This window comes from Harpia harpyja, chromosome 9 (genome assembly GCF_026419915.1).
Source record: "Harpia harpyja isolate bHarHar1 chromosome 9, bHarHar1 primary haplotype, whole genome shotgun sequence".
Taxonomy (NCBI): domain Eukaryota; kingdom Metazoa; phylum Chordata; class Aves; order Accipitriformes; family Accipitridae; genus Harpia; species Harpia harpyja.
Window position 1 is genome coordinate 23,769,213 of NC_068948.1, and position 25,305 is coordinate 23,794,517.

Genomic DNA, 25,305 nt, shown 5'->3' on the forward strand with positions numbered 1-25,305 from the left:
GCACCGGCGGCGGAGAGGGGGGAGCGGGGAGCGGGGCGCGGGGCGGGGACGGACCGGGCGGGTCCTCCGGGAGGCGGCGGCCGGTAGGGGGCGGGCGCGCGCGCGCGCGGCGGGAGCGGAGCGGGGCCGCCATGCCGTACGCCAACCAGCCCACCGTGCGCATCACCGAGCTGACGGACGAGAACGTCAAGTTCATCATCGAGAACACGGACCTGGCGTGAGCACCGCCGCGGGGCCGGGGTCGGGCCGGGCCCCGGGACGAAGCAGGCAGCCGCAGTAGGCCCCGGGGGGCGGCCCCCCTCCCCCCGCCGCCGCCGCCGCCACAGGCCCTGCCTCCCCGGAGGTGCAGCGGGACGGGCCGCGGGGATTGACCCCCTCGGGTGGCGGCCTCTCCCGGCCAGCACGGCCCCCCCGGCCCTCGGTGCGGGCCCGGTCGGGGCCTCCGAGGCAAAGCCCCGCCCTGGGCCCCGGCCGGCGTCTCTGCGGGCAGGGCGGTGGGTTTGCGAAGCTCCGCGTTCCCTCGTGCCTGAAGGCGGCCGTTTCTCTCCCTCAGGGTGGCGAATTCCATTCGAAGAGTGTTCATCGCTGAAGTCCCCATCATAGGTACCACCTGTCCTGTCCCGTCGCTTACCCTCCGGTGCTGGCCGGAGGTCACCGTCCCTTGGGCTGCTCTCCCCGTTACACCCGTCACTTCCCCTCCATTTTGTCCTGCACCTCCAAGCTGCTTTCAGCTCCTCTTGCCCGTGTTTAGCCAGTGCTGTGTATTACCAGATGCTGTCGCAGCGTCATTGTAGTCCCCATAACGTTTTCTGCGCCCTCGCGAACTGCTCAGCTTTTCCCCACAGAAATATTTCTCAGCTCGTGACTTTTTCCTCTCTGCAGCCATCGACTGGGTCCAGATAGACGCCAACTCTTCCGTGCTCCATGATGAATTCATTGCACACAGGCTGGGTGAGTGCCGGGCATGGGGAGGAAGATGAAGATGTGTAGCAAGGCAGAGGTCGTGGGCAAAATCAGTCTGGAGACGCTGAAACACGGTTGTCAGGAGGCTGCAGTCCCTCTGCCCATCTCGGCAGGAGGGTTGGTGCTCCTGTGATCTCACTCAGACATTCCCCCAATTTCCTTCTTCCCTCAGGTCTCATCCCGCTCACCAGTGATGACATTGTGGATAAGATGCAATATTCCAGAGTGAGTCAAGCAAAATGTCCCGGGTGCTTATTTTGATGGTGGTGGGTGTCTGATCTGATGGGAAGTGCTACTAATTTCTTCCTGGGAGAGGTTTGACATAAAGGTCTTGATCCATGTCTGTCCCAGGACTGCACATGTGATGAGTTCTGTCCGGAGTGCTCTGTGGAGTTCACCCTTGATGTCCGGTGCAATGAAGACCAGACCCGTCACGTCACATCCCGTGATCTCATCTCCAACAACCCCCGGGTCATACCGGTCAGTGCGATCTTCCCGCTTGTCAGCAAGTCCCCTCTCTACGTTTGTGTTGAGGCTGGGGTGGCGAACGCGTGGGATGGGGACAAAATAAGGGCTATGAGCACGTTTCACATTGCCCAAAGCCCCACTAAAATGTAGTGGGAGAGCAAAGCAGGAATATCTGCAGAAACAGCCGTGTGCGCCAGAGCCCTCCTCTTCTTCACCTTGTTGTCCTTCATTTGCTGTCTGATGGTGTGTCAAAGCAGCATGGCCTTGTTAAAACCTCATCCTGCACCCCTCATCTCAAACTCTTGGGAGGCTTTCGTGTTGCCCCTCCATCTCGCCTTGAACACTCGGAGCGTGTGCGCTTGTGTCCTGCTGCCATGTCACTGCCTTCTCTTGCCCGCTTGCTGGCGGGGCTCTGGCAAGGTCAGCCTCTTCGAAGGCTTGGCAGCAACCCGGAGGCCTCTGGTTTTCTGGTTCTTGGCTCTCAGCGCGGCAAGGTGTGAGGAGCCCGGGCCAGGGCACTGCTGCCAAACAGCCCTTGCCCAGTCACCTTGGGGAGGGTTGGCGGCGCCAAAGCAGAACAGATGCAAAGGCACTTAATGGAGAATGTTTTAAAATGCTATTGAGGCCACACCTGGATGTCACCACAACCTGGGGGCTGCTTCTGGTGGCTGGTGACAGTGTCTGCCTGGTTAAAGCCTAGCTGTAGCCCGCTGTCTCTTGCTCCCTTCAGCTGAGGTGCTGTGAGTGCTTTGTGTCACCTGCCAGCAGTCGTGGGATTGACTTTGGGCTGCGTCGCAGAACCACGCAGCAGCACTGGGCTGGGCTGGAGCGCTCTCCATCCTGAGGGGGAGAGCAGCTCGGGAGGCAAACAAGTTGGTGGAGTGGGATATTGCATACCTAGCTGCAGCTGTCTGAATTGTCCCAATTTCCGTTAAATAGGGTGGGCTGCATTTGTTGCTGTAAGTCACGCTAGAGTGGCTCCGTGCAGTCGCTAATGTTTGTAGGCCAGTGCTGTTTGATGTGGGGAAAAAAGTTGATCTTGCCATTAATTCGCTTGCTTTTGATGTTCTCCTGCAGGTGACATCTCGGAGTAGAGACAACGACCCCAATGACTATGTGGAGCAGGATGGTAAGTGGTGTTTCACTGGGAATAAGAGCTGGAGGAGGAAATGAATTTTTCTTTCAGGCTCTTTGAACTCATTCTTCCTTTAGTAGCTGTGTAACCGTAAGGCAGCTGTAAAGCTGGCAGTTGAGAGACACTGGCATCACTGCATCAGTGGGGTTAGCATTTTGTCTTAATGCTACTTAGAGGTTATCCCCGGAACTAAAGTCCTGTGTCAGAGGGTGCTTCTCTCTCCTTGTGAGAGCTTAGAGACAGCAGAGGTGCAAAATGCTGTGCTGTCTGCTGTTGCCTGGAGGCCTGAGCTGTGCCTCTGGGCATATGTGCAGCTCCTTTTTACTTAGCAAGATGTTTCCCAGCTTCTCTGAGGACACAGATGAGCCCCTCTAAGAATCCAAGCAAGCCCTGGCTTCTGGTGACATCTTCCTGGGCACTAAAAATTCCTGCCTTTGCCCCAGTGTGATCCTGCACACTCATTTCTCCTCTGCAACCTTCTCAAATGGGCGTGTGCTTTTCTGCAGACATCCTCATTGTGAAGCTGCGGAAGGGCCAGGAGCTGAGACTGCGAGCCTACGCCAAGAAGGGCTTTGGCAAGGAGCACGCCAAGTGGAACCCCACGGCAGGCGTAGCATTCGAGTACGACCCAGACAACGCGCTGAGGCACACCGTATACCCCAAACCGGAAGAGTGGTATGTCCTAATGTCTGTCTGGAGGGATTGGAAAAGATTTTCCAGCAGGCACCTACATTTCAGCCCTGGGGATAATTTGGGTCAGTAAGTGATTGTGAGCGTGCCTGTCACTTCCCCTTGCACAGACTCTGCTCCTGTGTTAGGGTACCAGGGCCAGTCACTTGGTTGCAGCTGCATGCAAGGTGGACTGGTTTGTGGCCACCTCTTGTTGTCCCCTACACGTACTGTCACTGCTATTTTACCTCACTTTCATGTTCTTCCCCATGACTCGTTCCTGTTTTTTCTTCCCTGCACAAGTGGTCTGTAGGTCAGGGTAAGGTCTGAGGAACAAATAAATCCATGCAAGGTAGAAGAGGTTGCTACAAGAGCAAAGAGTGGAAGGTTGGGTTTCAAGGCTGATTTTGCAGCCCTGTTTGTTTGAGGAAGACCAGTGTGTGGCTCTCATTTCACCCATACATCTCCTCACTCCTGGAGCATGAGCTCTGGCAGCAGGGTTTTCCTCTCTGGCCCTTTCCTCTGCTCTGACATATCATTCTGTACCAGTAGCACACTGCATCTCATCTAAAAGTGACATGATTTTGCTTTTGGAAAGCTGCTTTGGCCAGAGTGAGGACTTCACCTAGCAGCACTTTTCCATGAGTAGATACCTGAGCTGCTCCTGGCTCTGCATCCCAGTGACCACCTAGCAGACACCCTGTCATCGAGCACGCTGGAGCCAGCAGCAGAGTGAGGAACCAGGTGCTTTAGCCAAAGCAGGCTGAGAGCAGGGACTGGGGGGGGTGGTGGATATGCTGCCATAACAGCAGGGCAGCAGCCAGAGCTGCGCTCAAGGTCGGGAAGACCTCGGTACAGGAGCAGGATTTGGTGCAGGGACCGCAGAAGCCAGGGCTGAGCAAGCGGGAACAAAAGCCTGAGCAGAGCTGCAGCTGGAGAGGAGGCTGAGCGGCAGAAGGGGCTCAGCAGGTTTTCCTCCTGTCGCCGCCAGGCCCTGCGCTGCCAGATTTGACTCTGCAAATGGCTGCAAGCACTAGCAGGCAGGTAGTGGACTATTGTACTTCCACACTGTCCGGTCCAAGCCTGGGTGCTCGGACCCATTGCAGAGCATGGCCTTACGCTGTCCCTTGCTAAGTTAGCTGTCAGTAAATGAGCTTCCTGGAGGGGTTGTTAGCCTAGATTTCACACCTCAGCTGGACTGCCAGGGGCTTTCTGCTCAGGAGCTGTCATGGAGATCCTGTGTGGCTAGGTTTGCACTCGGGAGACTTGAGAAGTCTTTTGTTGCCGAGGGTGGAGATGTAGGTGAATCCATAACATGCATGAAATGGGCTGGGATCTGCCCGCAGCCATCCCAGCCCTCTTTTACAGATGGAAGGAGCAAATCCCACTTGGCTTTGATGGGCTATGTAGGGTGCGTTCGTCAGTCTGGTTCAGTCAGTCTGGGTGAGAACGGGACATGCCAGGCATTCAGCTCCTTCAGCGCTTGGTCAGGGTGGTGCTCTGGGATCTGCAGTAGGAACCAAGCTGGCTGGTAATGCTGGAAATCTGGAAATGGGCATTTTCCTTAGCGTTGATGACCTGCACGTGTGGGCTGTAACTGGACTTTGGGAACTGCCAGCTCCTGACCAGGCTGTCGGGGGGATGGTCTGTGAGAGGCCGGTTGTGGTGAGGTGGTGCAGAGCCAAGGAGGATGCTGCTCAGCAGTTTTGTGGTTAGTAGCATGTCACAAGAGTTAACGTGCTAGCCTGTCCTTTGTCACTGGCAGTTTTGGAAGTGGAACGGGGTAGTTTTGAAGTTTCCAAATGATTTGTTGGCAGGTAAATTGCCCCAAAGTTCAGTTGATTGTCTGGGTGATAGATTGGATGCTTGAGAAGCAAGAATGTCTCTGTGATGTGGAATTTCAAATCAGGATTTGAAATAATTCTAGGTTTCATCTTGGTGCTGTAAAAATTCTCTGGTTTAATTTCTGTGTCGCTAGATAGTAAGTCTTTGACGCTGATGAAGTGACAGACCTGGCATATTGCTTTGAATTGGACAGACAGGTGCCAGGCAGGCTGAGGTATCATCGGGTTTGCCACCTTTTTGTACATGGAAATGTCACAGTGTGACTTCTGGAGAGTTTGGGTTTTTGGAGATGTCGGTGTCATGGAGAACAACCCCAGCTGCGTGGCCGAGCACATGTACCTCGGCAATGGGTGATTCCCTGGCTGGGTGGCCAGGGAATTCTTTTGTTTGGTGGCAGAGTCAGCTGTGTCTTCAGGAACCTGGTGTGTTATACAACAGGCTGGGTACCTGGAAACAGTTTTTGAGACGTTCTTGACAAAATATATGTAAAAGTTGGAAAAATCCCTAAGGAAGATTGACATAGGAGCTGCCTGTTCCCTGATGATATGTCTGCCTTTCCAAGTTCATCTGATTCTCTGTGAAGGCAATACAAAGGCCTCTGCTGTCCAAGGCTAGTTATTATTTTTAGTTTGGTTTTTCATGCTAATTGCTTTTTGAGGCTGTTGGCAGAGCACTGGCACGCAGCTGGACTCTCGAAGCAGCTGTCGTGGTGGTGGAAACCTCTGCCCTGTTTTCAGTCATGGCTGGTTCTGCAAGTAACATGAAGGCCCAGCTCCGTTAACACTTTATCTCTCTCAGTGGTTTGTTACAGATGGAGTATTTGTTTGGGAAGTGCAGCTTTATTTAAGGCAGCTGATGATAGGGTGCTAGGATCAGCCTTTCTTGACATTGCTGGGGCAGAGGAAGGTCAGCAGGAGACCTTGGTGGGCACAAGATTTTCTGTGCTGGCTTCTCAGCTCAAGGCTTTGGGTTTTCTTACATGGATTAAGTGCTTCCAAACAGTCTCTCCAGTATGATGCTTTGTAAGTCAAGGGACACAACAGGTAGAAAGATGTGTTGGCCTAGCTGATGCACAGGTATTGCAGTGATTTTGGTAGCGATGTGTGTAGAGGAGTGGAGGTGCAGGACATCAGGACAGGGCTCACTGACGCAGCTGGTGTCTGAAGTACAGGAGATTTTTTATCCTGCTAGGCACAAACTGACCAGGCCTTTCCATCTCAGCTGTGCTGCACAGACCGAGTGCTGGAGTGCTGCAGTGAAGAGTAGAAAGAAAAGATAACACAAGGTCCATTGCTCCACAGTGTCCAGGCTCCATAAACACAGCCCCTTCAGGCATCGACATGCCTTTGCTGTAAGCACCTGCCAGAGTGTGCCAGTGTAGGTGGATGGAGCCACAGTACCCCACACAGGGCCCGCTGAGTTTGGGCAGAGCAGGGCTGAGCCTCTTCCTCCGGTGCTGCTGGGTGACTGTGTGGCTTTAATGAGGAGCTAGAAAGGGCAATGTGGGGGTGTAGTGGGTTGACCCTGGCTGGACGCCAGGTGCCCACCAAAGCCGTTCTGTCACTCCCCCTCCTCAGCTGGACAGGGGAGAGAAAAATATAACAAAGAGCTTGTGGGTTGAGATAAGGACAGGAGAGATCACTCACCGATTACCGTCACGGGCAAAACAGACTCAACTTGGGGAAAATTAAGTTAATTTACTGCCAATCAACCAGAGTAGGGTAATGAGAAATAAAACCAAATCTCGGAACACCTTCCCTCCACCCCTCCCTTCTTCCCAGGCACAACTTCACTCCCGGATTCTCTACCAACCCCCCCCAAGTGGCACAGGGGGACGGGGATGGGGTTTACGGTCAGTTCATCACACGTTATTTTCTGCCACTTCATCCTCCTCAGCGGGAGGACTCATCACACTCTTCCCCTGCTCCAGCGTGGGGTCCCACCCACGGGAGACAGTCCTCCACGAACTTCTCCAACGTGGGTCCTTCCCACGGGCTGCAGTTCTTCACGAACTGCTCCAGCGTGGGTCCTTTCCACGGTGTGCAGTCCTTCAGGAGCACACTGCCCCAGCGTGGGTCCCCCACAGGGTCACAAGTCCTGCCAGAAAACCTGCTCCGTGGGCTCCTCTCTCCACGGATCCGCAGGTCGTGCCAGGAGCCTGCTCCAGTGCGGGGTTCCCACGGGGTCACAGCCTCCTTCGGGAACCCACCTGCTCCGGTGTGGGGTCCTCCACGGGCTGCAGGTGGATATCTGCTCCACCGTGGACCTCCATGGGCTGCAGGGGGACAGCCTGCCTCACCATGTTGCAGGGGAATCTCTGCTCCGGCACCTGGAGCATCTCCTCCCCCTCCTTCTTCACTGACCTTGGTGTCTGCAGGGTTGTTTCTCTTACATGTTCTCACTCCTTTCTCCGGCTGCCGTTTCCATCTGTCCCAACTTTTTTTTCCCTTCTTAAAAATGTTATCACAGAGGCGTTACCACTATCGCTGATTGGCTCGGCCTTGGCTGGTGGCGGGTCCATCTTAGAGCCGGCTGGTATTGGCTCTCGAACACAGGGGAAGCTTCCAGCAGCTTCTTACAGAAGCCACCCCTGTAACCCCCCCCCGCTACCAAAACCTTGCCACACAAAGCCAATACAGGGGGACAGCTTTCTTCTGTGACTTGACGTTCGTTTGATGACTGCTCCTTTGTCTGCTGGATGTGAGCCCCAGTTCTCACTCTCTGGGGCCAAACAGTGCCGCAGAGTGCCTGGGCTCTGTGCTAACCTTTCCTGCTGTTTGATTCCAGGCCCAAGAGTGAGTACTCGGAGATTGACGAGGAGGATGCTCAGGCTCCCTATGACCCCAATGGGAAGCCAGAGAGGTAGGAAGCTGAATGCACTGCCACAGCTGGGACTAGCTGGGTGCATTTCTTTTGGCTTTCATTAATACAAGAGTATCTACTCTGTGCTGAAGTTTGCCAGCCCAGGGACCTGGTGTTCCCTGAAAAGCAGGGCAGAAGTTGGAGTTAACTGGTTATATGCCCAGGCCTGGCAGCTTTTCCCCTCCGGGAGATACTAGATGGCTCTCCTGAGTTCACGTTATCAAGTACGGCAGTGCAGCACTCGGTGAAGTGTGAGGCCTGCAGGGGAAAATGGCTTAGGATATTTATTCACCCATGTGGGGCTCTCATGCTCTGATTGCTGGTGGTACCCAGGTTATTTGCACTGCAGAAGTGCCTGCAGCCAGCCTTACTCTGTGGCATGGGGCTCTGTGCTGGCTCGCAAGTCACAGTGCTGAACAGAAAAAAAATCTCAGAAGCGCTCTTGCAGCCTGTGGAGTCACGAGTGTTGGCATGGTGGTTGTAGAGGGGCAGTGCTGGCTCTTGCCCAGTTGGGAGGTGAATGATGCTGATGGTTGGGATTCCCAGCAGATCTCCCTGTGGTGGCTCCAGATGGGCTGGAACCACTCTGCAGGTGCTCTCTGATTTTGCACCTCCTCGCAGAGCAGATGGTGACTTAACCCCCTGGCTTGTAACCTCAGGTTTTATTACAACGTGGAGTCCTGTGGTTCTCTGCGCCCGGAGACCATCGTTCTCTCCGCGCTGTCTGGCCTGAAGAAGAAACTGAGTGACCTCCAGACCCAGCTGAGCCACGAGATTCAGAGCGACGTCCTCACTATAAACTGAGATGACCCCTTGCAAGAGAATGCTCAGGTGTGAGTGAGGCAGAAGGTTCCTGGCTCTGCCCAGCAGCACTCTGGGCCAAGGCTTTTACCTCCCCATCTCCCTCTGCCTCTCCTGGCCCAGCTGTGCTGGTTGGTGACACCTCTTCCCTGGCCCCCCTTCCCAGGGAAAGCCAGCTTGATGTGTAGGGTAAAGCAGGAAGGGAATCGGTGAGCATCTTCACTGGAACAGGCTTTGTCTCTAAGTGATTCCAGAGTTTTAGGCCAGAGTTTTGGATCCTGGCCATGTGGTGTTTGGCATTGGGAAGAGGTGTACCTCAGTTACACAACCCTACCTTATTTGCATGTCCAGTCCTTCTGTGCTGAATAAAGCCTTACCCCCTCTGTGTTTTGTCATCCCTGAAAGCTCGTCTGGGGCTGCAGGAGGAGATGTCGCGTCATTTACTTCTCTCCAATAGACATTAACTTAATGAGATTTGCTTTGGAGGGAGCATAGCTCTCTACTGCTGATTGCTGCTCTTGACATAATCTCCTAAGGAGACCAGAATCCCCTCCAGCAGGTAGGCCGTCATTTACCGATCCAGCGCTACATTTAAAGCAGATGTTTGAGGCTGGGGTGGTAAGCGAGATGCTGCAGAAGGCAGTGCTGAAGGGAAGCCCAGATGAGCCAGGCAGGCTCAGCTGTATTTAAAGACTCCTTTGGAGCAGACTTTACCCATGCACTATATAATCTTTATGTTAGGCGCTGGGATGGCAGGGAGTCCATCATTAATAACCCCTGGCTGACAACTTCCAATGTGCCTGCAGCCCCAAGGTGGGTTGTGTGCTGGGCTGGAGCTTGGTGCAGGTCCCAAACCGTGACCACCGTGGCAGTGGCTGAAGGGCTCCAGTGATTGCCTGGGTCACCCCTTCTCATAGAATCATAGAATCATTTAGGTTGGAAAAGACCTTCAAGATCATTAAGTCCAACCATCAACCATGCCCACTAAACCATGTCCTGAATTACCCCGTCCACTCGCTTTTTGAATACCTCCAGGGATGGTGACTCAACCACTTCCCTGGGCAGCCTATTCCAATGTTTGACAACCCTCTCAGTAAAAAAATTTTTCCTAATATCTAACCTAAATCTCCCTTGCCTCAACTTGAGGCCATTTCCTCTTGTCCTATCTCCAGCCACCTGACAGAAGAGACCAGCACCCACAAAAAAAATTTTTTTCTTCCAAAAATGATGTTTAAAATAGGTTGTCACTGATATGCATCTGAATAATATAAAATTAAGATTCTTCAATGAACTCCAAACACTGTTTTGTTCATTGCTGAAAAAAACCCCAATGCGATCCCTTCTTGCAAAAATCATACAGGCATAATGTCAGAACCTTCCAGAGTATTTTATGTTTCCAAGATCAATGGAAAACAATCTAACTGTGCTGAAACAATCATCTGACTAGTAATGAATAAAAGAATAATCTTTTCACATTATTCCAAATTCTCCTCCCTTCTGTCAGTGCCCAGCAGGACTTGGGATGAGCTTCTCAGTGATGCTTTCCTGGAGAGATCTGCCTTGTCCTCACCGTGGGGGCTGGGAGGGAGGGGAAGGCATGCGTGCCACTGTGCTTGTCCCAGCATGGACGTGGGGCATGGGAATGGTTTGTGGTGCTGGGATGGGTGCTCATGCTGAGTAGGAGAGAGCAGCCCAAGTCAGCACTGCCCTCCCTTCCAGGGAAGAGCTCCTGCAGCCGGGCTGCTGCTTCAGTGTCCTTGCCCTGGCACAGCCGGTTGCAGCATGGCTCCCCAAGACTTCCCTCCCGTCCCTGGAGGAAGCGCTGCCCCAGCTGGCGTGGCTGTCTCCCCTTGAGGCCAGTGCTCTGCTGGACAGTCACGGCACGGGTAACTGAACTGGCACAATTCTGCAAGAGCTGGGAGATGGAGCAGCTTGAAACTCCTTCGCCCAGGGACTTGGAGCCACCACTGCCCTGGCATGTCCCCGGAGCCGTGGGTGGCTGGAGGTGAGGGGTGACAGTGGGGTGCTGGCATCCTGTTTCACTTGGGGTTGGTCGATGGAGGGTGGCAACTCACTCCACCCTTCTACCCTCCCCAGTGGTTTTAGGGCTTCACTTGAAATGTCCTGGCCATGGCTGGAGGCAGAACAAAGCTTTGAGCCAAGCACGCTGCTGGGAGCGTCAGGAAATCTCCCCGCATCAGCATTTTTCTCTCTGGCAGGCACTACTCCCACTCGCACTTCCCGAGCGCGTTTGGATGGAACGGACAAACAGGAAGGGTGGATAAGGATTGTTTATTCATTGAGCAACTCCTTAAAAAAAAGAAAACCCAAACATTTTTGGTAATAAATGTGAAATCTTTTCCAGATGAGGTGTGTAGCTGGGAAAAGAGAGCGGGTTACACCTCTCACCTGGGGGAGGATGTGCTACCGGCTGGTGCTGGGGTACCAATGAGCCCCTCGGCGCCTGGCAGTGCTGCAGGGAGCAGCTGTCTTCTGTCCCGCCATCCCCGCCCCCAGCCTCAGCCACAAGCTACACCAACCCAAGACACAGTATTTACAGACCACAGGTTCCCACATCACAACACTCCCGGTCCTCAAAGCACGGACCTGGAGCTTTAAGGGCGGAAATAAAACCACTGACCACCCAACCCAGACCGAAAGAAGACTCCAAAGAAACACCAAGGTTTGCACGGCAATAAAAAGATAGCCCTTCTAAAGGAGGTCAATAAATAGGAGAACTAGAAAAAATCAATTGCTTTCCAGTTCAGCACATGAAACCCAGCTCCCCACCCCAGGGAAGGGCTTTCACCCAGCCGAACTGGCAGGCAAGGAGGGAGCGAGGACGATGGGAATGCATGGAGAAATGCGGCTCTCCCCCTATCGGCATGGGCTTCTCTGCCCAGGGACTTTTTAGATCCACAAAGTTGCCCCCTCAAGGGACAGATGCTACTGGCCAAAACCAGTCCCTGGGTTGCCCACCAGCAGATAAACCAGGGGCATGGCCAGGGGGAGCGGCTGTGGGTGGAGGAGTGAGGAGTGCTGGGGTGGGGGCAGCCCCAGAAAGCCATCGGGGGCTTGGCTCTGCCAGGCCGCTCACCCCAGCCGATCCCCCAGAAGGAAAACCAGTTTCTCCTGAGACATCTCAATTCTACAGCGAGTGTTTAAATAGCTTCAAGAAGTGCAAAAAATCAGCTCAGGGGTGGTGGGGCGTCATCCCCAGGAGCACCCTACTTTTCACAGGGTGGGGTGTGAGATGCTGGGACCCCGCACCATCAGCCTGGCACAGCCACATCTTCCAGCGCTGCTCTGTCCCTGCGGCAGGGCGATGCTCCAGCCTTCCCCTCTCACAAAAACCACACCACATTTCTTGATACCCCCCTGCCTCTTCACCTCCCAGCTGGATTCCCCAAGAATCAAAAAACCTCTGAGCATCTCTGCCTGAGGGTTCTTCAGCGGCCACAAAGTTTGCATTCATGTGAGAAGGAAAAATCACTTATAATACGGGTATTCAATATATATTTCAAGTCAGTCGAGGCTGAGCCAGCCGTCATCTCCACTAACGTCAGGCCAGGGTGTGAGCCAGCGCCTGTTCCCCCCAGGTCTTGGCACGGAAGATGTCCCAGCTCGGTCTTCCCGGGGACTCAGAGGGGTGGCTGCCTGCATCCTTGCCACCTCTTGGGGAAGAAAAAGGGGAGCCCTGCCGTGGTCCTGTTCCCCCCCCCCGCCGGCTCATGGGGATGATGTGGGCTCCCTGCTTTCAGGCTTGTCGCTTTTGGAGGACTTTGGCTTCAGCAAGATGAACCTGTTGAGGAGGTCGGTGTCCGAGCTGGCCTGGGGGCCCGTGTACGCCTCCCCTGGGGACGAAGCAGAGGGTGGGCTCGTCGGGGGGGGGACACACACGCTCCGGGGGCTGGAGGAGCAGCGGCTCCTCAGTGGGGGACAGGGACACTCACCGGCGTAGCTGGAGGACTCGGCCATGTTCTGGGAGCCGGTGATGTGGTGCCAGTAGGCACTGCGGGGCAGCATGGTGGTGGGGGTGCAGGGGTAGGAGAAGTGCTCGGTGCCCTTGTTCAGCAGCTGCGGTGGATGAGGGGGGGGGTGAGGGTGACACAGGGTGCCCCAACCCCCCCACCCAAGCCGTGTCCCCAGGGTGGGCTGGAGCTCACCCTGACGTTCTTCTCCATCTCCAGCAGGACCCTCTTGTGCTGCTCGGCAATGGCCAACGTGGCACTGTGCACGCGCTGGTAGATCTGCTCTCCCTCCTGGGTCTGGAAGGTGTAGAGACCTTCCCCCGCGTCACACATCCTGTGGGGACGGGGCACGGGGTGTCACCGGGGTCCCCAAGCCAAGGGACGATAAAAAATACCCCCCCCAGGGTGGCAGCCGGCCCAGCTTCCCATGCTTTAAGTGCTGTCCCTGTGTCCCCTCCATGGTGCTGAGCTGGGACCAGCACCAGCCCCAAACCTCCCCGGCCGTGGGGCACCCTATGCAGGCTGTGGCCATCACCCCAGCATCAGGCCTGCCCCGGGGCGATGGCAGCAGTGCTGCCTCCTGCTGCACCCAGCAGGATGAAGGCACCCAGCAATGGTCCCCGTCCCAGCGAGGGTGACATCTCACCGTCCGGCCTCGAAGGTGAAGCGAGTGGCGTCACGCCCGTAGCGGCGCAGGGAGCAGAGGGGCCAGGAGACCAGCTTCACCCGGGGGTTGTGTGTGTCCCAGAGGTAGATGTTTTCGTGGGTGATCTGCAGCTTGCACTCGCCGTAAACGTCCAGGTTGGGGCAAGGGAGGAGGAACACGTTGAACCGGTCTGGAGAGGGAAAAAAAAATAAAATAAAATAAAATAATTCGGGGGGGTGCGCAGTGAGGCCGAGCCCCGAGCAAACGCCCCGCCGCAGCGCACTCACCCGTCTGCTCGCACTGCACGCCGGGCGCCAGCAGGTCAGGCTCCCCCAGGCTGATGTCGTTCAGGTGGGCGCCCAGGCATTCCACTGACAGCGTCTTGTACCACTCCTCCGCCTCCAGCTCTGCAAGGCACCACCGCAGCCCCTGGGCAACCCTGGCCAAACCAGGGTGCCCCCCTGGCACCCCAGCCCGGCTCCCCTGCGCGCTGCCCCATACCCGAATCACAGGTGAAGGTCCGGGCAGAGTCATCAGTGAAAACGATGGCCACAGCCTGTCTCTTGGTCTCCTTGGGCAGCCGGGTGATGCACTTGACATTGCTGATGTCAGTCACCTGTGGAGGTGACGGGGAGGGGGGGGTTACTGAGGGCTGCACCCAAACCCAGACTCGCTGCACCCAGAACCCAGCTGCTGCTGCACCCAGATCCTGGCTGCCGTGGCACCCAGATCCTGGCTGCTGCACCCAGACCCCGGCCCTTGCGGCACCCAGACCTGGCCACCGTGGCATTCAGATCCTGGCTGCTGCACCCAGAGCTCGGTGGCACCCAGACCCCAGCTGCTGCACCAAGGCCCTGGCTGCTGCACCCAAACGTGGCCCCTGCAGCACCCAGACCCTGCAGCACCCAGACACTGCTGCATCCCACTGAAGTACATGGAGCGACAGCCACCCAGCTTCAGCCCAGCAAGTTTAGGTGAGGAGGGACCCACTCTGGCATGTGGCCCCAAGCAGCAGGCAGCACCCAGCACCCCTCCACCGCACCCTCTCACCTTGGGGCACCCACGCAGGCACGCTGACTTCTCATCCGGGTACTTCTCCAGGCGCTGGGGCCCTTTGCTGGAGGATTTCCGGAAGACCAGCCAGCACCGCCGGTAGATCTGCCAGACAGAGAGTGCCGGCAGCTGCTGCGGTGCAGGTGGGGGTCCCTATCCCCATGTCCCCATCCCCTTCCCCAGGACCCCTGCCCTGTCCTGCTGACCCCGCTGGCCTGGGGACAGGAGGGGATGCTGGGGCTGGGGATATCCCAGGGCTGCCATCATCCCCCCCACCCCCACCAATGCTAATTAATGAGCTTAATTAATGAACACGGGTAAGGGTCCCAAAGGGACCCCCATCCCAATGTCTCCCTGTCCCCTCTCCCGCAGCCCCTGCCTCCAGGGGTGGCGGGGCCATCGTCCCCAAGCATGTCCCCCCCCCAAGCCCGCTCCCTCTTTGTTCTCCCTAATTAGCGTGAAATTACCCAGCATGCTCATTGCTGCTGGCTCTGAGCGATGGAGGCGGGTGACCAAACCCCCTGACCCCCCACCTAAGGGTGCTGCACTCCAGCATCCTCCTAATTTGCACCCAGCAGACCCCCCACCAGCGTGGGGCATCCCCGGTGCCAAAATTGGGTGTGGAGGGAAACTGAGGCATGGGGGGGTGGTGGGGAGGGCTCAGAGACACCCCCAAATCCCCACGGTGACCTGTGTCCGATGATGGGGTGCCACCCGGTGCAGGATCTGAGCCCCTGGGGCTGCTGGATGATTTGGGTACCAACAAGTGGTCTGCCCCTGCACCACCCCCCCCCAGCCCCCAAAATGCTGCTTATTCAATCCAAAACCAGGGGTGCAGGTTGCCACGAGAAGCAACGAGGCCGGGGGAACCCGCCACGTCACCTCTCGCAGCAACCAGCACCCCAAATCCACGGGTGCTCCCCCACACCCTCCATTCCCTGAGACCCCCACTCACCCCCAGCTTCTTGCTCTTCATCCTCACGTAGCCTTGCTTAATGATGTCGTTAAAATTCGTCGCCATGGTGATGGCCCGATGGGGTGGGGGGATATTTTGGGAGGGGGGGGCTGCCTGCCTTCACCTTCGCCCCCCCCTCTCCATCCTCTTCCTCCGTACCCCCCCCGCCTCACCGCCGGCCCAGCTTGGTGCTAGCGGTGTCCCCCATCCTGGCTGGAAAAGAGAAATGACAGATCGACGGGTGACACCTTCCTCCTCCTCCTCCTCCTCTTCCTCCTCCCTTCGCTGCCTGAACCATCCGAGTGGAACAATCCGGTGTTAACCCCTGCCAGCGCGGCAGTGCCAGGCCAGCACGCACAAGTGGTCCCAGCGCCACCAGCCCCAACATGTCTCCCAGGGGACACCCACGCTGGACCTCTCCCACAGGTCTCCACCGCCTCTTGTACTGTCCCTCCTTCCTCCCAGACTGCTCACTTGGGCAGCAACATGGCCCCGGCTGCTGGGCATCAGTAGGGTTCAGTGTTAACAACCTCTTGCCCAGCCAGGCCAGCTCTGCCATGGGGTGCTTTGGCCCCAGCACCGGGTGCCAAAGGGACCCCGGCTCCCAATCTCACCCCCTCCCCCGGTGCAACCCAGCCTCCCTCCAGCCTTGCCATGAGCTCGGCCTCATTCAGCCTGGTCCCCGCCTGGTCCTGCTACCCAGTTCCCACCAGGTTCCTTTCCCAGCTGGAAAAATCCCCTAGAGAAGGCAGTAACCTAGGAAACGGGATGGGGCCATCCCCAGGGATGCTCGGGAGCCCGACTGCTCCATTCCGGTGACGCCCTGGTCCCCAAAGCCCCAGCACCCAGGGGGATCCAGCCCCATCCATCCCATCAGGGACAGACCACAGGGGCCATCGCGCAGCGACTACGCCCCAGTGTCCCCCCCCAGCCACCACAACCACTGCCACAGCCTGTCTGGGTACCACCAGGATGGCTTGTGTCCCCCGTCCCCCCCCCCTCAGGACCCAGGCTGATCCCGCTGCCTGGGACCCCAGATGCTGCTCTGGGGTGGCCCGTGGCCCATCGGGACCAGGGAATGGGGATGATGGGGGCTGGGACAGCACCCTAGGGACCCTCCGCTGTCCCCAGAGGGACTGGAGCCCGCGCTCGCCTCTGAGGGGAACATCCCCCTCCATCACCCCCACCCCACGCACATCAGCACCCGAAGGGAATTCAGAGATGCTGGGGGGGGCACCTCCTGCCCCCCCCCCGACCCAACCCACCCCCTGATCTGTCACGTCGGTCACCCCCAAGCCCCCGCACTCCTCACCCCTCCATCACCCCCAGGTCGCCGCTCTCACCGGCATCCTCCCTCCCCGCGCTGTCACCCCCCGGCCGGGCCCCCCCGACGCTTGTCACCTCGGCCAAGCCCCGTCCCGTGTCACGTCCCCCCGCAGCCGGTCCCCTGCCGCGTAGTCCCGTCCCGTCCCGTCCCCGGCCTTACCCGGACCCTCCCGCTGCAGGCGGTGGCTCCGGCGTCCGGCTCCGCGTCGCTGCGAGCCCTGGAGCCGCGCGGCCCCGCCCGCCCCGGTCCCGCCCAGACCACGCCCCCCCGGCCCCGCCCCCCACCCCACCCCCCTTCACCCCGGGCTGCCTCCGCCGTCCCTCCGGGCCCGGCCTCGCTCGGCCCAGGCCCGCCAGAGCCACAACTGGCCACCTTGGAAAGGTTTCCTGCATGCACATCATTAGGCTTCAGAGTGAATGCCCCGTGGTGACTGACGGGCGGCGGCAGCTTCTCACCGAGCCACTGACCCTAGGCGCAGGCAGACATCTCCTCATCCCCGTCCCCCCCTTCTGCGCCCCCCAAAACTCTGCTTTTCACGGCCCCCACTGAAATCGCCTGCAGGCACCTCCACCCCCGCAGCCTCACTTGTTGGGCCATAAAAAAATGAATAATCGCTGGAAATAAAAAGACATTAAAAAAAACCTGTGAGCAGCAAAGAGCCATGCTTTCAGCCAATCAATTAAAAGGCAGAGTGAGGGGATGAGCTCACTGAAATATTAATTTTTAATAAGGTTGTGTCTGAGCTCCTCCAAAGCCCTATGAGGCCCTGCTCTGGGGGGGCTAGCCTGCAGGGGCCTGGGCTGGGGCAGTCAGCACCCATGGGTGAGCACCCCTGCACCCGTAGGAGAGCGACCACCTTTGCCTGCCCGCCGCAGCCCTGCAGATGTGGGCACCTCTATGGCCATGAGCATTATTAGCCGCCCCGCAACTCCTGCTTCTCGCTTCACAGGCACAGGGATGGGCTTTACACATGAGCTGGGCTTGTGCCCAAGCATGGGGGCAGCGATGGCAGCGGGGTGACACCAGCAGCCACACATCCAGCCCCACTGATGGAGAAACGCCATTTCTGCCCCATGCTGTCCCCTCCCGTCTCCTCCATCCTCGCTCCCACGTGGGAAAAGACCAACAGCCCAAGCCACCACCAGAGCCTGGGCCCCTCTGGGCTCTGTATTTATGATAAAAAAAATCATATACAAATACATACATATATATATTATATATATAAAAAAGTGGGCAGGAGAGCGTGGCCGCCTGCAGGGCTCGATGCCCCTCTCTGCCCTGTACTTCTTCCTCCTGGGCTGCTCAGCGATGCTGGCTTTGGTGGCCACATCTGTGTCCCAGGAGATGCCGGTGGCCAAGGGGCATCAGATACTGTCTGAGAGGCAGCAGGCTTGGAGCATCCCTGGGCAAATTCCTCCCTGCCGCTCCATGCCTCAGTTTCCCCACCTATAGGAAGGTCACTGCATGGCCAGGCCCCATGGCAACAGGCACTTGTGGGCAGAGGACCGCCATGGGACATCCCTGTGGCGGTGGCACCTGGCCCTGGGCTCTAGGGCACCTGGATCTGCAGGTCCTCATCCTCGTCGGGGTCACTGGTGCCGTCCCCGGCGTCATCGGGGCTGAAGCGGGCGCTGCGCATCTTGCCGAAAAGCGGGGTGCTCTGCTGCCGCCGCAGCCTGCCGAGGGAGAGCTGCCGGGGTGGGGGGCGGCGGGGTGCAGCCCTGGGGGGACGCCAAAGCCAAGCCCATCCCCCTGCACCCCTACAGCATGACCGCACCCCAGTGGGACCGCATTGCTGCAGCTCCCACTAAGCTCTGGGTGCAGGATCAGCCTCCCAGCCTGGGGCCAATCCTCCAGCGTGGGGTCGGGGAGCCCTGGATGATGCTCGGCACAAGTGGGGCACCAGCTAAAACCCTCCAGCGCTGGACACCTCCCCGCCGGGCACCTCAGACTCAGCCGACAGTGCAGAGCAGGGAGGAGTCATCCCCCTAAAACAGGAATCCCCCCAAAACAACCCAAGAGTCCCCATTCCCGGGAACCTGCGGTGGTTTTAGCTCCTCACATGCCCTTGCATGAAAATTCATCAACAAAAATTTATGAAGCAAATTTGAAATCAAAAGGCCCAGGACCTGGTCAGATCCGACCAGTTTGCTGTGTTTTACTGGAAGGCATGAATTATTTAAGGATGAGCGCACAGGGAGGCTGGAGGGGGGGTGAAGATGAAGCCTCCATTATTCCTCCATGATTTAATGAAGATGTCCCAATAAAATAAAGGAATATTATAAACACAACCTCCTCAGTGCCTCCCAGAGATGCGGCATCGATCCCTCACGGCCATTTCAGCTCTTTAAGGCTGGAGAGGCGAAGCGAGGCAGGGAAAGTTTTTAAGGGCAATAAAACCCACCTCCCGCCTCCCCAAACCAGCGTGGGATGCTCGAAGCCTGCCCTGGCCCTGGGTACCGGCAGGTGAAACCCCAAGCGGCGTGAAACTAGGCTGTACTGGTCGGTGGGCAGCCTTATGCTGGTTTAACTGGGAGGTAAATGCCATCCAGTTTGCAGTGGGGCGAAGGCTGCTCCAAGGATGGTTGCACACCCTCCAAGGTTGTTGAAGGCACTTTGGCCACACAGCCCGGGGTTCAACCAGGGAGATGCCGGTTGAGGGATGGTGGTGAGGAGAACGTCATCCCACCCATGGGCCCTTGATGGTCCCCACCGTGGTCCCCCCCCAGTCCCCCACTCACCGGGACTGCAGATGCTCCAACTGCACCTGGAAGCTCTCACTCTGCTCTGTCTGCTCATCCAGTGACCGCTGCAGCTTCCGTGTCTGGTTGTGGGCCTCATCCAGCTGCAGGATGGGATGGGAGGGGGCTTTTGGCAGCCGCGGAGGGAGTGGAGCTGCCCACCCCTGTCCCCGCCACTGGCACAAGCTTCCTCACCTCGTCCTCGGCTTGGGCCAGCTCCTTCTTCAGCTCCTCCACCCTCAGGCGCAGCTTCTTCACCTCACCCTCGTGCTGCTCCACACGGCGGTTGGCATGGGCCAGCTCGGCCATCTTCTCCTGGTACTGCTTCTTCAGCTTGGTGTGGATGTGCTTCAGGTCGGCCAGCTCCTGAGGTGGGCACGGGGTGGGGGGCTGAGCAGGTGAGAGCCACCCCCACTGCCGGGTGCCCCCTTCTCCCACTCAAGGTACCTCTCCCACCACCCCACCCCATGATAGAGGGGCTGATGGAGCAAGGATGGGGTCACTACCACCCCTTAGATGAAGGGTGGTGGCAGAGTTGGGGCTTGAGGAGGTCCTGGGGAATGCTGAGCCACTGCTGAAGTGACAGTCACCCAGGGAGGGGGTGGTGGGGGACAGGACCACCCCCATGGCACCTTGTTCTTCTCGAAGAGCTCGGCCTGAATGGTTTTGAGGTCGGTGTCCAGGGCGCTGGCCGTCTGGCGCCGCTTGCGAGCCAGCACCTCCTCCAGGTCCTCGATCTGTGCCCGCAGCTTCTTGTTCTCCCGCTCCAGGTTGAGCTTCTCTGTCTCCAGCCGCTCCCGCCGGCCCCACTCGGCTGCGTTCTCTGCCTGCAGCCGCTCCATCTGGGACAGGGACATGGGGTGGCTGGGGGGCAGCAGGGACACCCCTCGCCACTCCTTTCGCCCCCCTGCACTGGGGTTTGGCCTCACCTCCGCACGCAGCTCTGCCAGCTTCTTGTCCATGCTGGAGCGAGCGCCCAGCTCATCCTCCAGGTCCTCGGAGATGCGCCCCAGCTCATCCTGGTGGATCTCTTTTAGGATGTTGAGCTGTGGGGGGGACACAGCACCCAAGGTGGGCAGGGTGCACCCACCTTGCGCCACCTGAGCCCTGCACACACCCATCCACCCAACCTCTGCAGACGGACCAACTGGCTCAACAGTTCTAATTAAGACTCTTAATGAGCACTCTGGAGTCAGGGAGGTGGCTGTGGGTCACCATGTCCAACCATGAGGAGATGCCACCCACTGGGGGACAGGCCACCCCTCCCGGGGCACCCCTGGTCCCCAGGCACTTCACTCACCTGCTTCATCACCTCCTGCTTGTTCTTGTTGAGCTCCTCATACTTGATCTTCCACTGGCTGAGCTCGCCCTCCAGCTTCTCGATGCTCTTGCTGAGCGCCAGCTTGTCCCTGGGGAGAGGCAACGCTGGTGACAGCCGGCAGGACTCCATGGGACGTCCCATCCCGGTGGGGACCGGGCTGGGCTCAGCTGGCACCCCACAAGGATGACACCCTGAGCACTCACTCCCGCTCCTTGAGCAGTACTTTTTGGCACTCATCCAGCCTCAGCTTCAGGGCGGTGACTTTGGTGGCATCCTCCTCCACAACACTGATGTCCTCCCAGAGCAGGCGGCTCCGTTCCTGGCGGGCGAAGGAGGGCCGGGGGCCCCGCTGCTCCCAGCTCTCATCCTGCTTGCTCGTCAAGATGTTTTCCATCAGCTCCAGCTCCTGCGGCGCCATGGGTGGCCCGGCACAGGGGCAGGGAGTCACCAATGGGTGAGGGGGCAGCCCTGGCTTCCCACCCCCTAGAGCACCCAGCCTTCACCCCATAACCAAGAACATCCCTCCAGCGAAACCCAGCAGCATCCCTCCCTCCGGTCCCCAAGGACCCCCTGAGGCTGATGGAGAGGGACCCGTCCTCCCAGGGGAGCTTCCATACACCACCACGCTCTGCTGCCGGCTCCCTGCCTCGCTAGAAATTTGGGATAATTCTGATTTATTACACTGACCTCACCGCAACCGCTACATGGGCAATCTTCTACCAGGCTCCACGAGCGCGTGGTAAATGAGCTGCAGGGGTTTTCTGGGGAGGGGACATCCCCGGGGACCAAGTGGGGAGCCCGCCAGGGATGCTCAGATTAGCCTCAGATTTGCTGTTCGGCAGCCGTGCCGTGAGGTAGACCAAACTGACACGGTGCGGCACCCCAGTGGTGACTTCTGCATCGCGAAAGAGCCGATGGCAGCAGAGAGGGGATGGCTGGAGCAGCTGGGAGCACCCCTGGGGTGGCTCTGGTGTCCCCTCCTTCCTCCTGCTCCTCCTCCTCCTCCCTTCAGCACAGTCCTCTGCCAGAAGCCCGTATGGCCACCCTGGCATTCAAGCCGTTGCTGGGAGATGCCATCGGCACTGCCGAAGCCACTGTCCCCTGTACCGGCACATCGACTTTTGCCTAGTGCTTCCAAAGGGAAAGCCCCAAGAAAGGGACCAGAGCCAGTGCTGAGGTGATCTTGCTGTATGGGGCTATGGGGGTCCTGCACCCCCCCCCGCCATGACACTGCTCTGAGAGGGGTCTGACCCCCCTCAATGCTGTTCCAAGAGGGGTCTGACCCCATGATACTGCTCTGAGAGGGGTCTGACCCCCGCACGCTGCTCCAAAATGTCTGACCCGCAAGGCTGCTTCAAGAGGGGCCCATCCCGCCCCCCCCCGCTGCTCTGAGGGGTCTGAGCCCAAAATCTTGCTCCGAGAGGGGTCTGACCGCATGACACTGCTCTGAGAGGGGCCTGAGCCCCCTGTGCTGCTCTGAGGGAGTCTGACCCCCCCCCCATGCTAACCCAAGAGGCGTCTGACCCCCCTGTACTGCTCTGAGAGGGGCCTGTCCCCCCCGCGCTGCTCCGAGGGGTCTGCCCCCCCACACTGCCCTCCTTGGTGGGTCAGGGAGTGACCCCACGGGCACCCGCAGGCGGTGATGGCTTGGGGAGACCCCCACGGCACCCCGCCAGCCCTGCTCACCCCAACCAGCCCCCCCACCCCCCCACCTTGGCTTTCTGTGGCGCCTCGGCCCCCACATCCCGCACAGGCTCATGCTCGGGGTTGGCCTCTCCCTCTGCCCCGTCGACGTTGGGTGGGCTGCTGGTGCCGGGCCGGCCATGAAGCCGCGCCGGCGGGCGGGTGGGCGGCGGGCGCTCCTCCAGCCGGTCGCGGTCGCGGCGCAGGCCGGCCAACTCCTTGGTGAGGGCTTCCAGGCGATGCCGCAGCTGCCGCACCTCCTCGCGGGCCCGGTTGCGTTCAGCCCGCACCTTGCTCCATTTCTCCCGCCAGTTGGCCGTGCAGTCCGACCACCATCGCATCGTCTTCTCCATCTGTGCCGCCCGCGCCCTCGCCTCCTCCAGCTCCCGCAGCCGCAGCTCCTCCCGCCCTTCCCAGTCCCCTTCTAGCAGTGCCGGGGGGGGGCCAGGCGAGGGCGTCCCACTGGGTGGGGACGGGGAGGGTTCAGGGGCCAGCAGGGCCAGCAGCGAGCCCCCCGGCAGTGGCGGGGAGCCGGCCAGGCGTGAGGCCCCGCTTTGGCTCATGGCGGGTCTCCCCTAGGGCATGGCCATCACCGTCGGGGCGGCGTCTCCGCCCGGCGACCTGCGGGAGACAGGAGGGGTCAGGGGGGCCCCAGGGGGGCTGCAGGAGGGGGCTGGAGGGAAGCGGGGGCCACAGCCCCTGGTTTTGGGGGGAGTGGCACACTGAGCGACAAGGTGCCCAGCATGGATCCCGGTCAGGTCCTTGGTGAGGACTCCAGCAAGGTCCCCGGTGATGGCCCCAGCAGGGTCCCCAGTGAGGACCGCAGCCCACCGCCCAGCCACCGGCACCATGTCCCAGCTTGGCACTGCAGCAGGCACCAGCCTGGCCCAGGGCACCTCTGCCAGCGCACCGGAGGCATCAACTTCTACATGTCATATGGATGATGTCATCCACATGAGGTCATCAGGATGACATCATCTGCAGGCCTCCAAGACCACCCCCGGTGCTGTGGTGGGGGGACCCGGCTGCACCCTGGCGGCTCCAGTGAGGGTTAAAGCCTGGATCCGGCGCCAGCGAGGCAGGAACAGCTCCGGAAGACCAAACCAGCCACGGCGGCAGGATGCGTGCCGAGGCGGCCAGACGCGCTCTCCGGTGATGCCGCAACAAAGGGCCGGCGCTGACCTCCTACATCCCAGCACGGATCTCACATCCCGGCTCAGCCAGGCGGGTAAACCGCCCCAGGAAACCTTAATGGGAGGCTGCTGTGCACCCTAATGGGATAAGTACAGAGCCCGGCCGCGGGCAGCCCGCAGCCTCCCGGCAGGTTTTCGGGGGGATGGTGCAGCCCAGACCCGCCGCCAAATCTGGCCGGGCTGTGAGAACCGGAGCCGGAACAGCGGAAGCATCGGCCGATGGCAATTATGTACTTTGCACGGGGGAAAAAATTAAATTCTCTGATGATATTTGCTGATATGAAACGGTGAAGTTTTGGTAAAACTCGGAGGCAAGCCCTGGCCTGCGCTCTCCTGCTGCCTGCACGGGCTGCTGCCCCGGGGAGGAAATCCAGGTCCCGGTGGGATCCGGCACCGGCAGACCCCCAGCTGCTGTGTAATGCCCACGGCAGCACCGGCACCCGTGCAATGCCCACGGGAGCACAGACGGAGCACGGGCACCCGTGCAACACCTGCGGCAGCACGGGCACCCGTGCAATGCCCGTGGCAGCACCGCCGTCCCTGCAGTGCTCACAGGAGCACCGGCCTCCGTGCAACACCCACGGGGTGCATGCCTGGATCACGGGCACCCCTGGAACACCCACGAAGAGCACGCGTGGAGCACCGGCCCCCGTCCAGGACCCGCGGGAGCGCGCCTGGAGCGCGCTCCTCCCCCCCGGCTCCGGCGCGCGGCCCCCGCCGGCCGTCCCGGACTCCCGGCGGGGGCGGAACCGCCCGCCCCCCGCGCCTCCCCATTGGTCGCGGGCGCTGCCACTCCGCCGCCGGCGGTGACGCGCCCCGGCCCGCGGGAGCCGCCGCATTCCTCCGCGCCCGCCCCGCCCCGTCCCGTCCCGGTACGGCCGGTACCGCCCGGCCCGGCTCGGCCCCGTACCGCCCGGCTCGGCTCGGTACCGCCCGGCCCGCCCTGCTCCGCCCCGTCCCGGCGCGCCACTCCCCACCCCCCTAACCCCGGCCAAAGTTTCCCGCAAGTTTCCCGTCGCGCCGGTGCCGCCGGTGCCGCGTGCCGCCCGCCCGCCCGCCGGCCCGGCCCGCGCCTCTCCCTCACCGGTGGCGGCGCGGCGGCAGTACGGGCAGCCCGCGCGGGCCGGGGCGCTGCCGGCGGAGTCTCCTCCTCCTCCCCCTCCTCCTCCTCCTTCTCCTCCCCCCGCCGCTCCCGCCCCCCGCCCGCGCCCCGGCGGGCCGGTCCCGCTGCCGGAGCCCAGCCCGTGGCCGCGGGTGCGTGTCCTGCCTGTGCGGCGGGGGGGGGGGGAGTTTGCTCGTGTGCGTGTGCTTGCACGCGTGGGGTTTCCCAGCGGTTATGCTCGGGGGAGGTTTTACACGGGTGTTTGCACGGGGGAGGCCGTGCCCAGCGATGCACGCGCGTGTTGCGCGTGGGTGCACGCTGACATGCTTGCACACGCGTGCAGGCGGGTGTTTGCCCACGGGGGAGCTTGCTCGTGGGTGTTTCTGCAGGCGTTTTTAGGTGCAGGCGGGTGGCACGCAAGCATCTGCACCGAGGAGTGCATGCACAGCGATGCCTGCACACAAACGTGTTGCAAGCGTTTGCACAGGCTGTACACAGGCATGCTTGTGCACAAGTGTGTTGCACGCAAGCGTTTGCGTGCGAGAGGTTGCACGCTGCTGGTTGCACGAG

At 59.7% G+C, this 25,305-nt stretch overlaps 3 protein-coding genes across 4 annotated transcripts; 1 reads left to right on the forward strand and 2 right to left on the reverse strand.

The window, feature by feature from the left end:
- The first annotated feature begins 31 nt into the window (after positions 1-31).
- POLR2C (RNA polymerase II subunit C) lies at positions 32-10,221 on the forward strand. 2 transcript variants are annotated; one of them, XM_052795786.1, is made up of 10 exons: positions 32-38; positions 129-217; positions 554-603; positions 883-951; positions 1,136-1,188; positions 1,315-1,443; positions 2,509-2,560; positions 3,073-3,241; positions 7,868-7,942; positions 8,602-10,221. In XM_052795786.1, exons 2-10 carry the CDS (start codon positions 132-134, stop codon positions 8,744-8,746), a joined length of 828 nt encoding a protein of 275 aa, XP_052651746.1. In that variant the 5' UTR covers positions 32-38; positions 129-131; the 3' UTR covers positions 8,747-10,221. The 2 variants fall into 2 exon arrangements, with proteins under 2 accessions (XP_052651746.1, XP_052651741.1); XM_052795781.1 differs by lacking the exon at positions 32-38 and having other exon boundaries at positions 79-217.
- Positions 10,222-11,016: 795 nt separating this feature from the next.
- DOK4 (docking protein 4) lies at positions 11,017-16,951 on the reverse strand. The gene is made up of 9 exons (XM_052797752.1): positions 16,855-16,951; positions 15,369-15,581; positions 14,411-14,518; positions 13,862-13,976; positions 13,648-13,767; positions 13,361-13,550; positions 12,910-13,048; positions 12,697-12,820; positions 11,017-12,597 (listed from the first exon to the last, which is right to left on the reverse strand). The coding sequence occupies exons 2-9, from the start codon at positions 15,432-15,434 to the stop codon at positions 12,473-12,475; spliced, it is 987 nt and encodes a 328-aa protein (XP_052653712.1). The 5' UTR covers positions 15,435-15,581; positions 16,855-16,951; the 3' UTR covers positions 11,017-12,472.
- An 890-nt stretch (positions 16,952-17,841) lies between these two features.
- On the reverse strand, positions 17,842-24,791 carry CCDC102A (coiled-coil domain containing 102A). The gene is made up of 9 exons (XM_052797754.1): positions 24,718-24,791; positions 22,470-23,061; positions 20,961-21,163; positions 20,737-20,845; positions 20,366-20,482; positions 20,069-20,278; positions 19,632-19,802; positions 19,437-19,540; positions 17,842-18,371 (listed from the first exon to the last, which is right to left on the reverse strand). Exons 2-9 carry the CDS (start codon positions 23,001-23,003, stop codon positions 18,245-18,247), a joined length of 1,575 nt encoding a protein of 524 aa, XP_052653714.1. The 5' UTR covers positions 23,004-23,061; positions 24,718-24,791; the 3' UTR covers positions 17,842-18,244.
- Between the last annotated feature and the right edge of the window lie 514 nt (positions 24,792-25,305).

What these genes read in the sequence shown, in the direction of transcription:
- CCDC102A (XM_052797754.1), bottom strand. Translation starts at nt 23,003, where the DNA reads ATGAGCCAAAGCGGGGCCTCACGCCTGGCCGGCTCCCCGCCACTGCCG. An exon ending in AGCAGGAGGTGATGAAGCAG is followed by an intron (nt 20,483 to 20,736) that starts GTGAGTGAAGTG and finishes TCCCCCCCACAG; the next exon opens with CTCAACATCCTAAAAGAGAT. An exon ending in TGGCAGAGCTGCGTGCGGAG is followed by an intron (nt 20,279 to 20,365) that starts GTGAGGCCAAAC and finishes TCCCTGTCCCAG; the next exon opens with ATGGAGCGGCTGCAGGCAGA.
- POLR2C (XM_052795786.1), top strand. Translation starts at nt 132, where the DNA reads ATGCCGTACGCCAACCAGCCCACCGTGCGCATCACCGAGCTGACGGAC. An exon ending in TACCCCAAACCGGAAGAGTG is followed by an intron (nt 3,242 to 7,867) that starts GTATGTCCTAAT and finishes GTTTGATTCCAG; the next exon opens with GCCCAAGAGTGAGTACTCGG. An exon ending in CCCAATGGGAAGCCAGAGAG is followed by an intron (nt 7,943 to 8,601) that starts GTAGGAAGCTGA and finishes TTGTAACCTCAG; the next exon opens with GTTTTATTACAACGTGGAGT.
- DOK4 (XM_052797752.1), bottom strand. Translation starts at nt 15,434, where the DNA reads ATGGCGACGAATTTTAACGACATCATTAAGCAAGGCTACGTGAGGATG. An exon ending in GACCTTCACCTGTGATTCGG is followed by an intron (nt 13,768 to 13,861) that starts GTATGGGGCAGC and finishes GGTGCCTTGCAG; the next exon opens with AGCTGGAGGCGGAGGAGTGG. An exon ending in CGTGCAGTGCGAGCAGACGG is followed by an intron (nt 13,551 to 13,647) that starts GTGAGTGCGCTG and finishes TTCCCTCTCCAG; the next exon opens with ACCGGTTCAACGTGTTCCTC.